Source organism: Typopeltis vanoorti, chromosome 7 (genome assembly GCF_054136105.1).
Source record: "Typopeltis vanoorti isolate ZY-2024b chromosome 7, IOZ_Tvanoo_1.0, whole genome shotgun sequence".
Taxonomy (NCBI): domain Eukaryota; kingdom Metazoa; phylum Arthropoda; class Arachnida; order Uropygi; family Thelyphonidae; genus Typopeltis; species Typopeltis vanoorti.
Window position 1 is genome coordinate 101,814,361 of NC_143555.1, and position 21,377 is coordinate 101,835,737.

At 34.8% G+C, this 21,377-nt stretch overlaps 1 protein-coding gene across 2 annotated transcripts in view; it reads left to right on the top strand.

The window, feature by feature from the left end:
* LOC150104917 (ATPase SWSAP1-like) overlaps window positions 1-21,377 on the top strand; it is a 125,850-nt gene that overhangs the window by 76,210 nt on the left and 28,263 nt on the right. For both annotated transcript variants that reach the window (XM_090396051.1, XM_090396052.1), the window contains exons 2-3: window positions 8,537-8,692; window positions 14,616-14,733. In XM_090396051.1, the coding sequence (XP_090252177.1) occupies window positions 8,537-8,692; window positions 14,616-14,733 (274 nt within the window). The remainder of the gene's footprint in view (window positions 1-8,536; window positions 8,693-14,615; window positions 14,734-21,377) is intronic.

The following is a 21,377-nucleotide window of genomic DNA, read 5'->3' on the forward strand; positions in this document are numbered from 1 at the left end:
GGAATAATGATTGTTTTTTTTTTTTTGTGGATTTCCTTGCAGCTAGTTTACAATGGATCCCCTCAAGCGTCTTTGTTAAGTTCATGAAATGGTTATTCTTAATGATATCACTTTTATTTAGGACTTCCCCCTTCTCTCACAAAATATAGAGGTTAAGATTAATCCCCTCCCCCCCTCCTATGTCACGCTACAAATGGAAGTTATATATATTTCAGATAAATTGTTTTGCCTTTCAAATTTACTTTTTTTTATGACTTCAGTAAGTGAATATAACATTACAATGTCGTATTTTGAAATCGTACAGCACCACAAATAAGCACAGTTGTAAGAATGATTGAACATGTGTCCTTCGATTGAAAAATAAAAAATAAAATAAAATAAGACGGACCTTTTTACATCTAAATAAATCTACAGATTTATTTTTATTAATAAATTGGTTACTAATTAGGAAAAAACGATTTTTTTTTTTTGTTTTGATTTGTATGGGCAGCACCCCCCCCCCCCCCCCCACTTAAAATTTCACCGGCTGCCACTGGCCACGACAGTCATATAGGTCAGAAAACACCTGCAATTAACAGTAGGAAATACTGTACTATGTAGTGCGCAACGTAGATGTAATATTGTGTAATGTCAAGTGGCCTCCCGCGATGAGTCATGGCGCTCCATAAAACTGGCATGTAATGATATAATAATGAATAAGTAATTTCAATCTACCTGTATTCAGAAAATTTTTTACATCTTTTTTTTTTGTTGTTGTTCTGCACATTTTCAAATATCTTAAGATGCTGTATTTGTAATCTGAAAAATTCAGAATTTTTTTAAGAAACGCATCCACAACATGGAACGTGACATTATTCTAGAATCTGGATATACTCTAAATGTTACATTTTCTTGAACCGACTCTCCAAGAGTGTGATACTTCTGCTTATAGTTTATGTAGTGAAAAAAAAAAAAAATCTTAGGACCCGTCATCCTTAATTATGCCCAGTATAATATAATATCATTTAAGGATTTGTCCATGATATTCCGAGTTTTTTTTTTTTTTTTAATAAAGTCATCATCATCATGCGTATCAAGGATTTAGGCTAGCATGGCCTGTTCCGGCCTTAGAAGTCATCGTTGAATCGTTTAAGAGGACGTCCTGGTTTTCTTTTTCCTAATGGCTTGTACTTTAAGGCTTGTTTTGGTAATCTTTCTGTTTTCATTCTTTGAACATGTTCCATCCATTTATGTTTATATTTTTTAATTTTTTCTATTACTGGTTCTTGGTTTAATTCTTTCATAATTTCTTCGTTTCTTTTGTGATCAAATAGGGTATGCTTTGCAGTTTTTCTCATAAACTTCATTTCTGCTGTTGTTAATCATTGTCTTTTTGTTTTATTGTCCAGATTTCGCTTCCATACATTAAGACTGGTAGGCTAATGTATTGTATATTTTTAGTCTGGTTTGTTTTTTAACTAGGTTTGGTTTAAATATAGTTTATTGCACCTGTTTATTTTTAAATATTTTGCAATTTTTACGTTTATATCTTTTTCATTTTCATATATGATCATACATCCTAGGTAGTTAAATGAATTCACCTGTTCTAAGATCTTGTTATCTATTACTATTTTAGTTCTTGCTGGATCTTGTCCATTAAAGGCCATAGTTTTTGATTTTTCTGTTGATATTACATACCATAATCTTTGGATATCTCATTTAGATCTAAAATAGCTTTCTGTAAGTTATCTTCAGAATTTGTAATTATTATTTGGTCGTGGGCAAAGAGGAGAGTGTTTAAGTTTACTGTAGGAGAAAGTTTAATTCCTTGATGTAAGTTTTTATTCCATTTTATTATTATTTCATTTAAGTAGATATTAAAAAGAGTTGCTGAGAGGGGATATCCCTGTCGGACCCCTTGGTTTATTTCTCTCGTATATGATAGCTCGTGATTTAATCTTATTTGTATTTGATTATTTTCATATATACTTATAGCTTTTAGGATATTATTTGGTATTTGTCTTTCTTTTAATATGTTAAATAATATGTTTCTTTTAACTTTGTCAAATGCTTTTTCAAAGTCAATAAATGCAATATTTTTAATAAAGTGATTGTCAATTTCGTTTATTTTTCGAATTTCTTTAGAAAAACTGGATGTCAAAAAATGGTTTAAATAATTTAGCAATAACCACCTTTCAATGTATTAATTTGTTTTATATAACTTTCCGTCAGTAGGGGGTGTAAATAGGGTTGTAAGAACTGATAAGGTGTATATTATTTTCAAAATAAACTTGTAAAACTTTTTTTTTTTTTTTTGAAATCGTGTATACTGTATGCAATTTTTAAATTTAAACTGGTAAAGCGCATTGTAGAAAATAATAAAAAATAAAAGGTCGATTCCGCATTTATACAGTCATACGTGACATGAGATAAAATCATTTTGGCATAGCTTGCATTTCCCCCCCCCCATTATGAAAAAATTCATTATCAAGCGAATTCAGCGCGCACTCCGTTTCTCTTTTCCCCATCTCCTTGACAAGATGTCGGTCAAAAATCAATTTCTGCGTGTATGGTTGCTTTTCTGCTTTGGCTAACTTCCAGTTATGAGGTTCGTGAGCGCAGTGAAATATCCGTTTCAGAAGCACGCACAGACATGCCTTCCTTGGAGGAATTATACAGCACTCAGCTACTCTCGCTGTCGTTTAAGATTCAAGTGCCGAGCGTGTAGTTACCCTTTTGTGCCCAAATAAATCTGCGATAATAGGATGACATCATACCAACATTTCATATTGCTAATGAAGTTCCACCCTTTGCGTGACTTTTCCAATATTGACGTACTCTCTGACTCGCGGAATGTACACGAAAGATTTTTGAAGTTGCCAACAGTTATCAGTTATATTCACAAATTCGTTGCCTATCTGGCTGTGATGTCTGTTATGGGAATTTTAAGAATATAGGTACATTAATAATAAATTGCTCCCTGATAAAAGACCATGAACTGTCTTGCAGTAAAATATTAAAATATTCATATTCTAATATTAGACAACAGTTTTTTTTCATTTATAACAAGATTATTTTGGTCTTAACAGAGCTTTATAAAATTTATTGTTATGTTATTTCTGTCGCAATTCTAACCATAATATGTAGGTAAATAAATGATGAATTATTTTATGCATTTATCTGAATGATCTAGCTCAGCATTTCCCAAATTTTTCCTACGACGGAACACTTCACAAATCCTGAAATTTTTAACGGAACACCTTGGTTAGAGTCGCAGCATTAAAAACCATTCCAGGCTCATATTAATTTTGATAATTTTTCATGGAACACTTATTCACTTTCCGCGGAATACTGGTGTTCCGCAGAACACAATTTGGGAAACCCTGATGTAGTTTATAGTTATTTGAAAACACTGATACTGGTAGCACATTCAATCTAATGGCAGTCAGAATGAATGAGGAACAGTAGGCATGAGTTTAAATCTGGATTTAAACTCATGGAAAATAATCACTGGTTACTGCTCCATTATTCATCTTTTGATGTCAGAACTATAGGTTCATGGAAATATCTGTAGAAAATGTTGTACACCCTCTGTTCAAAAAAGAAACCGAACTTCGAAAATAGAAGAAACTAGTGGCGCCACCTGTTCTATCTTTTTGTTGTCGAAAGGGGCAACCTTCATTAGTGTTGTTTCAACTGTTTATGACATTTGCTTCATTAGAAGCCGAGTTATAGTGACAGTGTGTTTTGACGAACGGTCGGAATGAGTTTCAAACAGAGAGCTGCGATTGACTTTTGTGTTAAACCAGGGGCGCGCCGGTAATAAGTGCAATGCGTGCGACGCACACATTGCCAGGATAGTAAAGGCGCTTAAGATTTCAGGCGAGGCGGAAATACTTAAAAAATATTATTCATTAATTATATCAAAATAAATTACATTTTTGTTTAAATTTTAATTATATTTTATAGATGTGTCTTAAACAAATTATTTATAATCACTTATTTGTTATTATTGCTTAAGATCTTATTTTATTCTGATCCTAGTTCTAACAAGTAAAAACTTGAACTTGCGTAAGTGACACGCGTTTGAATTTCTTTAATCTTGTTCACACTCGCATTTACTCTAAACATATATAAGAAAATCTGCTGCAGTTCTTAACTTTATTCTATATTCTGCTTGTTATCAACAGAATATAGGCAACATCTTGCAATGTACCTGAACGTCATGAGAAAAATTTAAATCATTTGAACAATTACAAGAAATGGACAGAATTACATCCCAAAAAAAAATAAAACTTGTATTGATCATTTGCAGCAAACACTTTTAGATAATGAAAGGAAACGTTGGTATGAAGTTATAAAAAATAATAATTTTTGTAGTACAGTTTTTAGGCAAACAAAATCTAGCTCTTCGTGGTAAAAGCAATAAACTTTACGATCGCAACAATGGCAATTTTTTAAAATGCATTGAGATGTTAGAAAAGTTTGATCCTTTTATATCGGAACACACACGACGTGTAGCTAATGATCCTGACTTTAAAAGTATGCCCTCTGTTAGGAGATAAAATTCAAAATTAAATACTCACTTTATTGGCATCAAATATTAAAAATAACGTGTTTTTTTTTTTTTTTTTTTTTTATTGGGGGAAGGGTATAGGGGCGCTAACTAAAGTTTTGCCCACAGGAGCCGGACACTACTGGCACGCCCCCGTGTTAAACTTGATAAACGTTTTACCGAAACGCATCAAATGCTTCAAAAAGCATACAGTGATGAATGCTTATCCCATATTCAAGTTTACGAGTGGTTTAAGCGATTTCAAAGTGGTCGTGAGACGCTTGAGGACGACGAAAGTCCAAAAACTGGACTGTGCGAAGTTCACATCCAAAAAAGTGCGCGATTTCATCAAAGAAAAGAAAACCCGAAATCGTCCGTGAGATTGATTGAATATGAATTGGGGATTCCAAAATCAACTGTGCACAACATTTTGACCGGGAGTTTGGGCCTTCGTAAATTAAATTTCGCAATTTATTCCCCACAAGTTGACCGACAACGAAAAAATGCATCGAATTGAACACTGCGAGGACCTCATTAAAACCGCTCGTAAGGACTTAAACTTCCTTGAAACGATCGTTGCTGGTGACGAAACGTGGTGTATTGAGTCTGAGCCCGAAACAAAGCGCCAGAGTGCTGAGTGGAGACCACCAGAAGAGGGGCATCCGAAAAAAAGTCGCTTGGAGAAGTCAAAAGTAAAGGCAATGCTGATTTGTTTCTACGATTCGAAGGGCATTATCCACAAAGAATTCGTTCCGCCTGGCCAAACAGTCAATGATGAGTTTTATCTCGAAGTTTTGAAGCGATTGATAGCGAGAATTCGTCGCGTACGGCATGAATATCGTAATGCAAGCAGCTGGTCACTTTTGCATGATAATGCACAATCTCATCATTTGAACATTGTGAGACAGTTTTTGAGCAAAAAACCAGTTTGTGTGTTGGATCACTCGCTGTATTCGCTGATTTAGACCCTATGACTTCTTTCTCTTTCCCCGACTTCATTTGCCGATGAAAGGAAAGCAATACAACACCACTGAAAACATTCAAGTGACAGTAACCACGCCCCTCAACAGTATCCCAAAAAAACGATATAAAAAAACTCATTTAACAAATTAATTGACCATGCCAATCGTTGTTTCGAAGCTGTGGGGTGAGTATATTGATTGAAATAAATGATTTGAATAATTATAATTGGCTTGTGTTTTATTTTCTATCAAAAGTTCGGTTTCTTTTTGGACAGAGGGTGTAGAGACTTAAGCATACATGCACTAAGGTGCAGAATGAATCGGTAAGAGTGGTGCTGTTAATTAGTCTGTCACACTGTTAGACAAAATCTTAGGATTTTTGATGGCTTAAGGATATCTTTCCAAACACAGAGCAGCCTTTCATTTAGATCTCCAGTTAGCAATTTAAACAAAGACAAAAGATTAGCAATCAAGTTACTTAAGGACAACAAAAAGAATATTCTAATTACTAAAGTTGATAAAGGGGATGCAACTAGGCTGAAACTGATATCTTGAAAAAATGGAATTATTAGTAGCAGACACCAAAACACATGCAGCCATTGATTATAACCCTACTAAAAGAGAAATATTGCTTTACCCAGTAAAGTAACATCTTAGGCAACTGAGATAGTTAAAAAAAAAAATAATAATAATTTTAGTCCCCACACTACTGCCATATCCTCATAACATAGGATTTACATAAAAACATCCCACTCTTCCTATTGTAGTAAGTATAAATAGTCCTCCCTATTAAGCCAAGAAGCAGCAACACTCATGGACCAAATGTCTTTTCCTCTTCCTACATTAAGAACATATACATCATTATTAACAAGGCAATAGGCCTCATGCTCATTGCTGAAGATATTTTAGTTAGCTTTGGCATCATTGCTCTTTTCACTAATGATGTCAAAGATGCAGTTCTACTTCTGTATTACCACTAGATATTACTGTTCTCTTCTCTACACTTTCCATTACTCCCTCCTTCTCCCTTAGCAAATTTATACATGGAGTATTATGGATCAAGTAGCTATCAAACTCCTCCCCTTTACAACCAAAAGTATGGTCAGTGAAATAGTGAAAATGTTGGTGGATTTTCAATTATTTTGGAAAAGATATAGGTGAGAATAATGGATCATTTATGGGCTAATTTCCAAATTAGAGTGGAAATGCTGTTGGAATAAGAGTGTAAAGTGGTACCATAAGATGGGAGTTGTCACTGAACAGCATCTTCAGAGCAAACTCCTCTCTATAGTCTGAAGACCTTTATCTAAAATGTGAAAGGCACTTCTGTCCTATTGGTAATGTAAGACTGAAGGAATTTCCACTGTGTGGTATCTATTGTAATAGGGAAGGTGTGATGCTAGAAATGTTTTGTAGCTATATACTTCAGGAGAATATGTAAAATGAGCAGAAGCAGGAATGGGTATAGTTGCATTCAGTTGTCTCCTTAATGAAGAACCTGATGCCATAAGCTCGATTTGGGCACAAAACAATTTCTTCAGTTTGGGCCTTTTCATTGTCAATTTAGATTTTTGATGATAACTGTTTTGCAGATGTGAAGAGCTGTAGCTTACAGAGGGATAATCCAATTGTTTGACCACAGCCCTTTAGTGTAGTCAAAGATAGTCATGTGCATCACTAAAGCCTTTGATTATATTTTTTACTTTCTTTCTTTCTTTCCTTCTATTTTTCATCTCTACATCCTCTGTCCAAAAAGAAACCGCACTTTTCGAAAATAGAAGAAACTAGTGGGGCCACCTGTTGTATCTTTTTGTTGTCGAAAGCAGCAACCTTCATTAGTGTTGTGTCAACTGTTTATGACATTTGTTTCATTAGAAGCCGAGTTAAAGTGCCAAGAGTGACAGTATGTTTTGACGAACGGTTGGAAAATGAGTTTCAAACAGGGTGCTCTGATTGACTTTTGTGTTAAACTTGGTAAAAGTTTTACCGAAATGCATCAAATGCTTCAAAAAGCATACGGTGATGAATGCTTATCCCGTACTCAAGTTTACGAGTCTTTAAGTCAGTGATTCTCAAACTGTGAGGCGCGACCCCCAGGGGAGCGTGAATAGCTTGAAGGGGGGGGGGGGGCGGCATACAGGTGGCGCAACTAGTTTCTTCTATTTTCGAAAAGTTCAGTTTCTTTTTTGGACAGAGGGTGTATATTGACATTTTGATCCTCAGACTGAAATAATCAAACTTCAGCTTTGTGATTTTTTATCCAAGATCAACCAGATCTGTTGATGGCAGCACTAAGAGATGAATGTCAGAAGAAATTAGCATATGTCTTTGTTGTTACTCATGCTTACTTTAGAATTAGTGAGAGGCTAATCTATTCTAAAAACATGTACCATATGAATTAACAAGAATTTTAAAAACTGGATCTAATGTATCATTTATATTAGTTTATAAGCTGTACCAGTGGTGCACTCAGGATTTAATCTTTGGGGGGAGGGGACGATTTGAGAATTCATACTACGTATTGCATATGACCTATGACTGAGAATCTGCAGTGATTACCCATGATACCCATGATCTCCTCTGTCCCAGCTCGGGCAAAGTAGCGCTCAGTCTACCCGAGCACTACTTCATTCACTTTGCATTCACAACAGCTGTGATTCCCGAAAGATAGGGTATTCCTATCTTATGTGACCACTAATTCATAAGTAGTATAGAAATAGAAGACACAACACAGCATAAATAAAAAAATGAATTTTAATTAGGAAAAGATTTTTGGAAAATTTTCTAGTGCTTTTTTCCTTTTTCTTTTTTTGTTTGGGAGGGGTGGAGGGCTCCTTTCCCCCTGGGTGCACCACTGAGCTGTACATGCTGCATATTTTTATTTAAAGTTTCAAAATCAATATTATAAAATAACATCTAGAAAGTATATTTATTAAGAAATTCTTTTTCTTTTTATTTAGTAGACATAATGAACATAATGATAAATGCAAATTATTCTGAAAAAAAGTATTTATTTACTCTCTGTATCCTTAATCTTTAGATTTAAGACATCACTATTATTTCAAGCAGCATTAAGCATAGCATCTACTGGAGAACAAGTGATTTTTATTTGTCCTCAGGAGTTTTCATATCTGCCATCAGCAGTACATGGTATGCCAACTCCATCACCTGTCATTACACAACATATCAAAATCATGTAAGTTGTTATCATTTAGTGATAGTCTGTTTTAGTAATAATAATACTTGCTGTAACTCTTCAAATAAATTTTTTAAAAAGTTGGCAGAATGCCACATAGAAAACTATTACAAAAGTTGGAGCAAATGGGAATGAATATGAAATTAGTAGCATGGATGGGGCTGACAGACAGATACCAGAGAGAAGTATATGGTGGAGTGGAATCTAGGAGAATGAGGGTGACTAGTGGAGTACTTCAGTGTTCTGTACTAGGGCGTACTCTTTAATTTGTATATCAGTGATATAGGGAAAGATTTAAGGGAGGATATTCAGTTGTTTGTTGATGATGCAAAACTAGGGAGAGCAATAGTTGATAAAGGTGATGTAGATATCCTGCAGGATGATTTAAATAAACTGCCATTGTGGCCAAAAGATAATGATTGTCAATTTAATGTTTGAAAAATGTAAGATTATGTACTTTGGGATTGAAAAGGTTGCATGTAGTGTATCATATTCAAGGTACAGGATTGCAAGAAACTTGTGAGGCTAGGGACTAGAGGATAATCAGCAGTGCATGGTATGCCAACTCCATCATCTGCCATTATGCAACATATCAAAATCATGCTCAAAATCAAGTACTTATTATCATTATAAAATGCCTTTTTATACCTACTGCTAGAGCCTTGGTAAGACCTCATCATGACTACTATGTACAGATCTAGGTCACTTGGGGGAGGGGGATGTTCAGAAGCAAGTGACCAAGATGGTAGCAGGTCTATGGAATGAACCTTATGAAGACAGATTGAAGATTTGTGGGTTACAGAAATTGGCTGACAGTCAGAAAAATGGCAATATGATTGAGACATACAAATTATTAAAGGAGTTTTACAAGATCAATACAGCGGAAATTTTTCAGAACAGGTCTAGTATTGGTATAACTAGGGGCAATCCTTGGAAATATCCTTGCTAACTATGCTGAGCACAAGTGTAGTTAGCAAGGGTGTCAGGATCAGATTTTTTGCTTGGAGAGTGGTAAATGAGTGGAATAGGTCACCATAGTCTGTTGTGGACCATGACTGGGATTGAGTTCAAAGCAAAGTATGATAAATACTGTGCAAAGGTGGATAGTGCTTGGCATGATGTTCAGGGCTTCCCTTAATGAGTCTGAGGACTCCATGGAGTAGCCCATAATAATAATAATAATGGACAGAGAGTTGAAGTTCAAAGGGCATATTGCAGAAGTTGGTAAAACAGCTCAAAGGATTATTTGGATGTTGTAAAACATGCAAATAAGTAAAGATAGGGAAGTTATTATCCCTCTTTATAAGGCTATGATTTGGTATCGTCTTGACTACTGTCCATAGATTGGTCACCTGGGTTTTTGGGGGACCAGCAGGTGGTAGAGAAGATTCCAAGATGAGTGACTAAGCAGATTATGGTTCTGTGGAATGCTCCCTATGAAGATAATTTGAATGTGTGCAGTTACAAAGTTTAGTTAATAGGCAGAAAAGAGAGGATATGATAGAAACTTTTAAGATGTTGAAAGGTTTTTTTTTATTTTTTATTTATTTTTTAATTTTTTTTAATTGATGCAAATGAAATTTTTGAATTATGACAGGCAGAGAACTAGGGCTCATCCGTGGAAATTGTGTAAGAGTGTAATTAAGAGGGGTGTGTGTGGACTAGATTTTTTACATAGAGAGTGGTGAATGAATGGAATGGATTGCTGGAATTAGTTGTGAATTTCCCTAACAGTGAATGAGTTTAAGAAAAGGTATGATTGGTTTTATGTATATAATAGTTAGTTTGGATCTCTCAATGAGTCTCTGGACTCCATTGAGATACCATATAATAATAATAACAGAGAAGCAAGTTTGGAGCATAAATGTTAATGTTTTCCTTAGACAAATTTCCAAAAAACAAAGTTTACACAAAGTTTTATGTATATAATAGTTAGTTTGGATCTCTCAATGAGTCTCTGGACTCCATTGAGATACCATATAATAATAATAACAGAGAAGCAAGTTTGGAACATAAATGTTAATGTTTTCCTTAGACAAATTTCCAAAAAACAAAGTTTGCACATGCGTGAAGTAACTTCACAGCTGGGCAATTTGTATATAGAATCTAATGACTTTATATCACTTGCCTTAGTATCCCATAATGCAAAGCACATATCCTTACAGATATGTGCTCAGAACAGTTCTGACCTTTATTGAGGTCTCACCAGTGGGAGCCAGACCCAGAAGTGATACCAAAGTTGAAGTAATGCAGAAGTCATATTTCCATATACCAGTAGCCAGAAGGTGCCACACCTTATTACCAAAATTCTCTGAATTAGAGATAGATGTTAAAAGTTTTTTCTACTTGGTTATACTATAAATTAAACACCAAGAAATTATATTCTTGGTTTAATCCTTTATCTAAGTGTAAGAAGACAAAGTTTGTGTGTGAAGTAGTTTCACGACTGGGTAACTTGTATATAGAGGCTAATGACTTCGCATCACTTGCCTTAATATCCCATAATGCATAGTATTATACATGTCCGTAAGGATATGTGCTTTGCATTATGGGATACTAAGTAAACTTTGCAAAATTAGTATCCCATAATGCATTATGGGATACTAAGGCAAGTGATGTGAAGTCATTAGCCTCTATATAGTTGTGAAGTTACTTCATGTGCAAACTTTGTTTGCTCACCAGAGGCATAGCTGGTGGGGGGGGGGTCTGCCCCGGGCAGCACTTTTAACCTTTTTGAACTTTTGCAGTTAATTCTAAAATACAGTCTCGAACTCAGTTCCAAATATTGTAATACTACTGCGAATTCTCCTCACAATTGCTCTAAGTGTTGCTAGTTGTGAGAGGAGTTTTTCTAAATAAAATTGATTAAGAATTACCTACATTACTATGAATTAGACTTTGCCAATGTCATCGACGATTTTGCTAACAGAAAAACAAGTAAAATAACATTTTAGAATGTTGAAATTAAAGTTTTACTTCAAAAATAAACATAGTGTTTTAATTTATTTCCCCTATACGTCATTTTGACTTTTTGTAGTATTTGGTGTGTATTGAGAGGGGTGGCAAACTCAGGGACCGCCCCAGATGGCAAAAGCTCTAGCTACACCACTGTTGCTTACCCTTGGATAAAGGATTAAACTAAGAATATAATTACTTGTTCATGCTTCTAGCATTCATAATGCATTCCATTCATCCAACTCTGTGTAAAAATTCTATTCCTCACTTTCCTTTTTTCACCACACTTTACACAACCTCAAAGAATCACCTCTTGTTCTTACCCTCTGCTCTGGATTTATTTAAGTATATATGTCATAATATTTGATATATCATTTGACACACAATAGATATCATACCATTAGAAGCACATGCAAGTATTGTAGTACTAGTGTGCAATAGTACCAGTCCAGGACATTTTTTAAAATATGTAAGCATCTATTAGCTTTCCAGATTTTATTCAAATTTGAGATTTGGAATCCTTGCAAAAATTGGTCAAGGCATTACAAATTTTGCTTTAATCGGACTTTGTAGGGATATGAGGAGATAAAACATGTTGAAATTATACATTTCAATAACTTTACTCTAACCTGGGTGGAATTTAATAAAATTTGGTATCTAGATGTACATGATATGTCCACATGGTTCTTTTTGGTTTCAACAGGCCAAAGGAAATCCCAGAGTTCTTTTACTATGTGGCAAGCAAAAGTAAGAGTGAATACAAAAGAATAACTTTAACAAACACCAATGGTAGAAAAGTGCTAGGAACAGAAAAGATAGTTGAATTATTGAATGATCACTTTGTGAGTGTTCACCATCCAGTTGGAGTGATCAGTATGATGGGATCAAGACAAGAATAGAGATAAACGAACTGGAGGCGTTTGGGATATTAAGAAATCTCGATGTGAAAAGAGTTATTTGGTTAGATAAAATATTTTCCTGTGTGTTACAGGAAGGTGCAAGAGAAATTGCAATGTCCCAAAACCAAACTGTTTTTTTATGTCTCAGCACTGGCAGAGTGCCAAGGGAATGAAAAGAGAGTAAAATAAAGGAGACTCCAAGAATGAGACAGCAGATTATAAACAGTATTATTGCAGTAGTTGATGGTTAAGATATTGAAAAAATTGGTTGAGGGCAGAATTTAAGAATGGATGGATGGATAAGAATATGATACTGTATGGGGGGGGGACAGCATGGCTTTACAAAAGTCTTGTTAATTACAACAAGACTTTTGTAAAGTCTTTTATCTAGCAATATATCATGATATTTGCAATATCATGATATTGCTAGATAAAAGATACTGCATAGAACCCTATGACATAAGCTGGAGAAAATGGGGATGGACATGAAGCTGATGACAGGGATAAGAGAGTGGCTAATGAATAGATATTAGAGATGTAAAAGTGCAGTTGAATAAAAGAGAAGGCAGACGATGATGATGGTGGTGGTACACCACAGAGCTCTGTAACTTGATCCTTTGATGTTCAGTTTGTATATCAATAGTGGAAATAATTTGAGGAAGATTATTCAATTGTGGCCGATGATGCTAAACTGGCAAGAGGAAAAATTAATAAAGGTTTAAATCATCCTGCAAGACCATTTGAATAAACCGATACTTTTCACAAAGGATAATGGCTAATAATTCAGTGTAAAGATAAGCACTTTTGAGATTAAATCTATAGGCTGTTTGCTACACAGATGAAACTGTACTGCAAGAACCTGACAAAGCTGGGGTTTAGGTGTAATGATGGACATAGAGAGAGTTCAGAGGATGTATTATACAAGTAGAAAGAGCAATTGATTGCAGAAGATACTGGAGGAACATCTGACCATATTTATTGTATATAACATGTATAGTTTTTTCCCTTCATATTTTACTTATTATTCCCTGTATAATTAACCTGTTAAATTTAAGCTATTTTCATTTGTATCCTAATTTGCTGTAAATAACGTACCAATTACTTACTACTGTACCACTTGTGTTGGATACAAAATAAATAAATTATAGAAGTGCACAAAATGTCTCAAAGAATCATATGGATGTTAACAAACACACTGCAAAGTAGTGATAAGAAGGTTATTATGCGTCCAGAGGGTTTGATATCACATCAGGACTACTTCTGCACAGATTTGGTTGCTTGGATTTCTTTGGGGATACAGAAGTGGTGGAGATGATTCAGAGGTGTGTGTGATTAAAATTGCAACTGATTTGTGGATTTCTTTCACGAGATAGCCTGAAGGTTTGTGGATTATAAAGTTTAGCTGATATGCACCAAAGGATACAATAAAATAAAGCATATAAATTACTAAAGAAGTTTATAGAGTAGATGCAAAAAAGAAATTTTCCGGTGTGACTGGATGGGAGAGAAAAAGAAGTCAATCCTGGAAGTTGTATAAGAGTGTAATTAGTAAGAGTGTAAAGACTAGATTTTCTTTGTTTGGAGAGTGGTAACTGAGTGGAATGGGTTGCCAGAGACAGTTGTATTTTGTCAGTGACTTTAAAGAGAGATATGGTAGGCAGTGCACCAATAACTAGTGTGGTCCTCTCACAATTAGTCTGGAAATGGCCATCTAATATAATTACATTATATAATGTCAGTCTGGTTGGCCGAGTGGTTAGCATATCTGCTCTCCAGCCAAATGGCTGCGGGTTCGAATCCCGCTGTGGGCATGGATGTTTGTAATTGTCTGTGAAAATACTACTGGTGATGATCAGTGGTAGATGGCTTTGGTGTAGATGATGAAGGTAGTTGCGGTTACTGGAGTGGTGGAAACGGAGAGTTGTAGAGTAGGTGCCTTCCCTTGATGAGTCTTTGGACTCCCTGGAGGGGTTACATAATAATAATAATAATAATAATTCATAGTTGTAAAAGATATTTAAATGACACTGAATTACATTCTGCTGCTTAAATATTTTTGTTATTTCTAGGTATATCTCTTCATCAGCTGAACTTATAAAGTATCTTTCACATTTCCATATTGATGGTTCTCTTCCAGCTGCTTTAATAGTAGATGATTTACATTATTACATTACTCAGCTTTCCGAGGTAAGAGTCGATTTCCCAATATGAAATGCTATACTGTAGGTTATTATATAAATATCTTTTTATATATACTAGTGGTTCTTAAACTGAGTTGCAACCCCTGTGTGTGTTGCAAAAAATATTCTAAGGCTTGTAACAAACATTCATAAGCATGAGTAAATTAAATAATTATTATAGAACTATTGAAATTAATACATTACAACCTTTCATACTATATTTTAGTTTATTGCAGAAATAAATGTTCATCATGCACGATTACACTGATTACATGATTATTTAAAAGGGGTTGTGGATAAAAAAAAAGTTTAAGCATCTGTGATGTATACTGTGTATATAAAACAACAACAAAATATATCATTGTCAAATTCCTGACGTATACCTTCTGGGAGTGTACTGGATGTTATAATAGTATCACACAAAAAAGTTACATTACTAATTTTCTATCAACAATTTTCCTCCAAATAAATCTGTTATCTGTCAAGACTAATATTATCATATCTTATTATACAAGTAAAGTAAATATTAAATCCAGCATTATTTCACAGCCGAAATTAGAAACTATGAAAGTTTCTTAAAGTAAGTTGACCAGAGAGCTTACAGGAATACACTCTCCCCCAGCATTCATGAGTTACCTTAGTGCGGACTACATAGAAGACATAGGTGCTGCCCAAGTGTCTTTTGTTCACCTTTTATTAGTCCATTTTGATAAGCATTTCACTGGCCTGACAGCTGTTTTGAACTGGTTGGTTTTTTTCAGAGACCAGGCAGAAACCCTAAGAGAATAAAAATTCTCATTCGGTACTAAGGAACTTGAAATATCAGAGAAATGTATTTTTCGTAAGCAAACTCTTGGTCGATGCATAAAAGTATTTACTAAAATAAAGAGCCAGAAGGCTTCAGTTCAATGATGCAAAATTATATTCCAAGTTCCTTAGTACTGAACAAGAGTTTTTGCTCTCTTAAGGTTTCTGTTGATGATGTTTTCCTTTACTCTGGTCATCATAGGAAACTGATCTAGTTTACTGAATTATGCAGTGAAACCATTGTAAAAATTCCTTATTTACATATTTGCATTTCAAATTGAATAATTACTGCTCTAGCTGACTTTATCTGTAGATATTTTCATAGACACTGATGGCCAGTTCAGTTCCACTGAACTGGCCACTACTTTCATGTTTCACTACGCAGATAAAAACATGAGCAGGTGCTAGTCAACATCCATTCACAGTACAGCTTCAAACTTACTAAACCAGCTTCTACACATTCGCTTTCATTCTGTCTATTCTGTTCTTACAAACAGCCTATCTTGCATTGTTTTCCCCAAAGACTACAATCAACAGCTGTTCAAGAAATACATCAACAGGCTCTCTATTTATCCTTAACCACATTCCCATACATCCTATTGCTATAACTGTTTCAGTCTCTTGTTTGTAAGGTTTGATATTAAGAAAAGAAAAAGAAATGGTAACACTTTGGGAAGAACATAGAAGATATTCTTCACAGGAAGGGAGCAAACATATTCTGGAGGCTATTGAAAAAGTTTTGGTATGATCAAAATAATACAGCAAAAGGAATCAGATATGATAAACAAGACATAAAAGGAACATATGGTAAGGTAGTTGTCTGGAATAATTATTTTGAAAAGTTAAGCTTGCTGAACAGTGGTAGAAAATATCCAGGTGGAATGTAATCATGAGTATATTTCAGTATTGGAAGAAGAGAAGGTATGAAAAATGTGGAAAGACAGCTAGAGCAGATATTACAGTGTCCATATGCATAATTCAGAAGGCATGGTAGGAAGGTCACATTTTCAGTATATTTACATAAATGTTATCTGGAGTACTTACCAAGGAAGGTCCTCTAATTCTCATATTAAGTTTTATTTCTCCTTTTACAGATAGCTGCTATCATTGTAGTAGAGTCCTCATACTTCCCATCTATAAAAGGGGTAACTTGCAAAAAATAACAGAGGAATTTACCTTGCTAAATGATCCAGGTAATATATGTGTAAACCAGGGGCGAATGCTGGTCTTGAAATTCAAGCTTAAGCTTGCGTGGCAACTAATTATTGCCACGCAAGCTTAAGACGTCTTCTGTCTACAAAAATAAAAGCCTAAATGGAATTCTTATAAATGCATGCATTTATAAGAATTCTGTATATTAATAGTAAACAAGTTTCTTGAACCCTATTTTACTAGCATTTCTCAATTAATGAGCTTGCATAGCAAGCATAGAGAATTCGCTCCTGGTGTAAACATACTAAGAGGAAGATAAGAAAAATTGTTGAAAAGAAATTTGGAATAGAACACGCTGGGTTCAAGCCATATATTGGGTTGCAATAATTAGTTGAAAAATCCAGATAATATAACAAGGATATATATTTAAATTTTGAAGATTCGGAAAAGACACATGATGTCAAGAGAAATGTTGGAGGTGATAGTTGTATAGGAGGAGATAGTTTGATATAAAATCAAGTAAAGTTGCATCTGTCCACTGTTATTTATCATCTTTATCAACATTTTCTCAACTTCATATAGCTAGGGACTGTTTTTTTTTTTTTGTTGATATAATTTTTTTTTTGCAATCCATGGTGTCATGTGTAGATATGTATTCTAGTTAGTTGAATTAGATATTTCATGCCAGTAAAAATAAATAAAATAAATTAATTTCACTGTTTATTCAATGATTACATCCTATGTATTATATATTTACATTTTTCAATAAGAAAAGGACTAATGTAAATAATGTCGTTGGGCATCACATAATTGTAGTAGAGCTCTTATACTCTCCATCTATAAAAGGGGTAACTTACTGAGAATAACATGAATTTACCTTGCATCTGATTCAACATTCAGTCTATTTCTGTGTTTGGTTTTTAAGAAAACTAAAGCCAAGAAGCCAGTTTTATACTAATATGTTGTAAAGTAAAAGACAGTAGGAATCTACTTTCTCAGATACTTGGATGTAGTTTTTTGACAACTGAAAACTAAAAATAAATTGAGGCATGTTTATCAAAAAAAGATCTTTCAAAAGCAGTTATAAGAAAGTTCAGTTAATGAGGTAATTTCTGAATGATGTACTCATTTGTGATATTTCTTCATTCTCTATATTAATAGTAAACAGGTTTCTTGAACCCTATTTTACTAGCATCGATTGGCAGAAGATTATTCATTTAAACTTCATTTCAGCCCAAAAAAACCATGCTTCTGAAAAGATGTTCATTTTTTCCAGTATCATTTTCAGCATAATTCTTTTGTAGTTCAGCTAACGTAATTAAAAACGAATGTAAAATTCTCCCCTTTCAGTTTGTACTCATAACAGATGTTTTTAATTGCTGCTGCTGCTACTTTTTTTCTGCACTTAAAATATTAATTTTAGCACCTTGCAAATTTATGCGATTTAACTCATTTAATAAATACAATGTTGCATAAGTAGGCTGCCTTTGTTAATCAATGAATATAGCATCCCCCCACCAATGGAAGATGTTTCTCCAAGAACAAAACTTCATCCTTTGTTTAATTGAGTTATCTCAAATCATTTACTATTAAAAAAATAGCCATTGAATTTCACAATGTAACAAAGATACTTGTGTTATTCCATTGAGTGATAAATCACCCTATTTATAAACACATTCTTGAAAAGTTAGTTCAAAACTGAACTCATTTTTTTTTTGTGGCTAGAGTTGAGTTTTGGAATTAAGGCTGACTGTTTTCTTCTAGCTAGTTTCTCTGAGTTTCAGGGAGAAAAACCTTTCATATCAGAATCTCCATATTAGACCAGCTAACTCACCTTCATTTGAAAAAATCTTATAAAGGGTCTTTGTTTCTTATGATTCAAACCTGTCTTTTTAGCAAATTTGAACTGGTGTTACTGAACTGGACTATGAAGGCCCTCACTTATGGCCTCCATGTGAATACTACAGTGCATCCAGTCACTGTTTAGCACTGCTGCTTGGACCCTCACAAAAAAGACTAGTACACAAGTCACAGTCCTTGACTTAGTCCCATTAGGACTTAGTCCAACACATTTTTTCCATTCTATGCCACCTGGAATTATAACAATTATATTAACATTTTTTTCTACTATTATTCTTGTTGGAAGTCTCATAAGCTTCGTCTCGTCTTGCCCTTATATGTTATACTCAGTGGCCTGTCACAGCCAAGTAACTTAGCTTCATAGAAATTTAATGCTATGATATCGAAGTTAACTCTAACTGCATAGCCTGCTTGGTTAGTTGCATATATTCTTTGGTTGATTTGTCTGTCCTTCACACTGAAAAACCATTCCACCTCAGTATAAGACAAGCTAACTCACTTTTAGTTGTTAAAGCCCTTATAAAGTTTCTGTTCTGTTCTCTGCATCCTTGACAGGACAGCAATTGTTTATACTGGTTTGCCAAATAAAATAATCGTGCTGAATGGTGCCTATATAATTATATCTTACAAAGGACATCAAACTGCATGCTATATCTGTACTTTCATCCACTTGCGACAAACAAAACTATTTCTTTAGTATTTTTTACAATATTCGCAATGCCATGTTTTCCTGTAAACTAGATAGAGAAAGTGAATTCAGATTTTCTTGCTTTCTTCCAGAAACACAGAATATTATACTTCTTAGTGCAAAAAATATTCACATTAGTATGTAATGTGCCAATAGCATGCAAAAGGCCTGTCTCACAATTAGTTTTGAAACTTCATATAAAGTCAAAACCAAGTTTTCATTGGGAAAACAATTCATATTTCTTATATACCAAAACATCTATTGGCTGACGAGTATTCTCACACTTTATAATTCCTTTTATGGCACGTGTGCCTTTTAACCACGCTACCGGCCAGGATGTATATATACGTCCACATTTCCATGGATGCGAAGTGCATATTAAAATTGTAATACCATTGATATTACATTGAAATTTATGATGGATACGGAGCTTTTGAGGGTGCTTATTTGATCTTTAATCGCCGGTAAGGTGGTTAAGATCAGGTATTGCATGCCAGAGAGAGAGTAGCTAATTTAGAATTGCCTGCTTTCAACTTCCTCAAGGTTTTCTTGCCCCATCTGTTGCATTTAACATTCTCCAAACTCCAATATCCATTCAGAGCTCTTCACATTCCTCTCCATGAATCTCGGCCACCTGCAGTTCAGCCATCCAAATAGTGAAGTCATCTGCCTAAGCAACCTCAACGTCCATAATTCCAACTGGCTTTCCTTTTCCAGTACCACCAACCAAGCTGGACAAGAGATGGAAATATTTGCCATAAGCAATGACCTAATGCAAGTTGTTTACCTACCTACACAAATTCCTAATAACCCTATTCACTTACTCAATACTCTGGATCTCTTTTTAACCAGTTCTCCCTCCAAATACACCATAGAGGTCACTTCCCTCTTAGCAACTCAAATCACAATCTTCTACAAGTCTCCTCTCTCACAGAATGCCCTTCCTCAAGCCACTCTCAACCTTGCATCCTCTGGCACGTCAAAGGTGCCAAATGAGATAACCTTCAGAACTTCTACTCCATCTTTCCATGGTCTAACTATTGCTTAAGCTCATTCATCCCTAACACATGCTTCAAATCAGTCACAGCAATTATCCTTACTGACATGAAGGCCTTCATCGCCCATTCTGCTGAATACTCTCATTCACTTTCCAAGCTCTGGTTCAACAGAAAGTGTATCAGAACAGTCAAAGAAAAAAAATTCATCTTACTGCAGGTGACTCGCATCAAGAAGCCTTCGAATCCCTTGCTAAGGCTGTTGGGTGCAACTTTGGATCACTTGAACTCTGCTTCTCTCTCTATCATCGTGGTGGCATCAATGTTACTTCATCCAAAGATAAAGCTAACCTCCCAACATCACTGTTTTCCTCAAACTTCTGCATTGATGACCAAGGGAAATCATTTACTACCATACTGGAATCTGTGTACCTATGTCTCCTAGTTTTTCTACAAAAAGACATAAAAAAAAATTATTAAACAACTTGGACACTAAAAATCTCCTCATCATGATGGCCATCTCTCCAGTTCTTCTCAAGCATAGTCCTCTAGAGCTAACACCCATCCTGTATAGTCTTTACAATCTATTATACATAGCTGATATTTATTCCATGTGAAAGCAATCGCATATCCGGCCTATTCCAGAAAAGGGAGATAGAAATCTACCATCAACCTACTGACCAATTGCCATTACTTTAGTCCTCTACACAATAATGGAGAAAGTCATCAAAGGCCAGCTTCTCCACTACCAGAGGTCACCAAAATGACCACCAGTATGGATTCCATTATCCAAGATCCATAGCTGACCTTACATTAGCTTCTTACATTACCCATCACTGGACATGTGCAATGGAAAGGTTCAGAGAAACTTGTACTGAGCTCTCAACAATTCCAGAGCTTTTGATCGTGTCTAGTATCGAGACCTGCTAAACTAACCGCCATCCCTTGATCTACCTACTACCCTCTGTAATTGGTTTCAAGCTTCTTCTGTGGTCATTTACTGTGTGTCATGTTGGTTTTAATCAACGGTAATTCTATCCACAGCTTTGCAGATGATAGTAATTCCATTCATCCTACTCTGACAAATCATGCAATGTGCAGATATCCCAAGCAACAAGATCATCTACAACTAGCATCTTAAAAATTAAT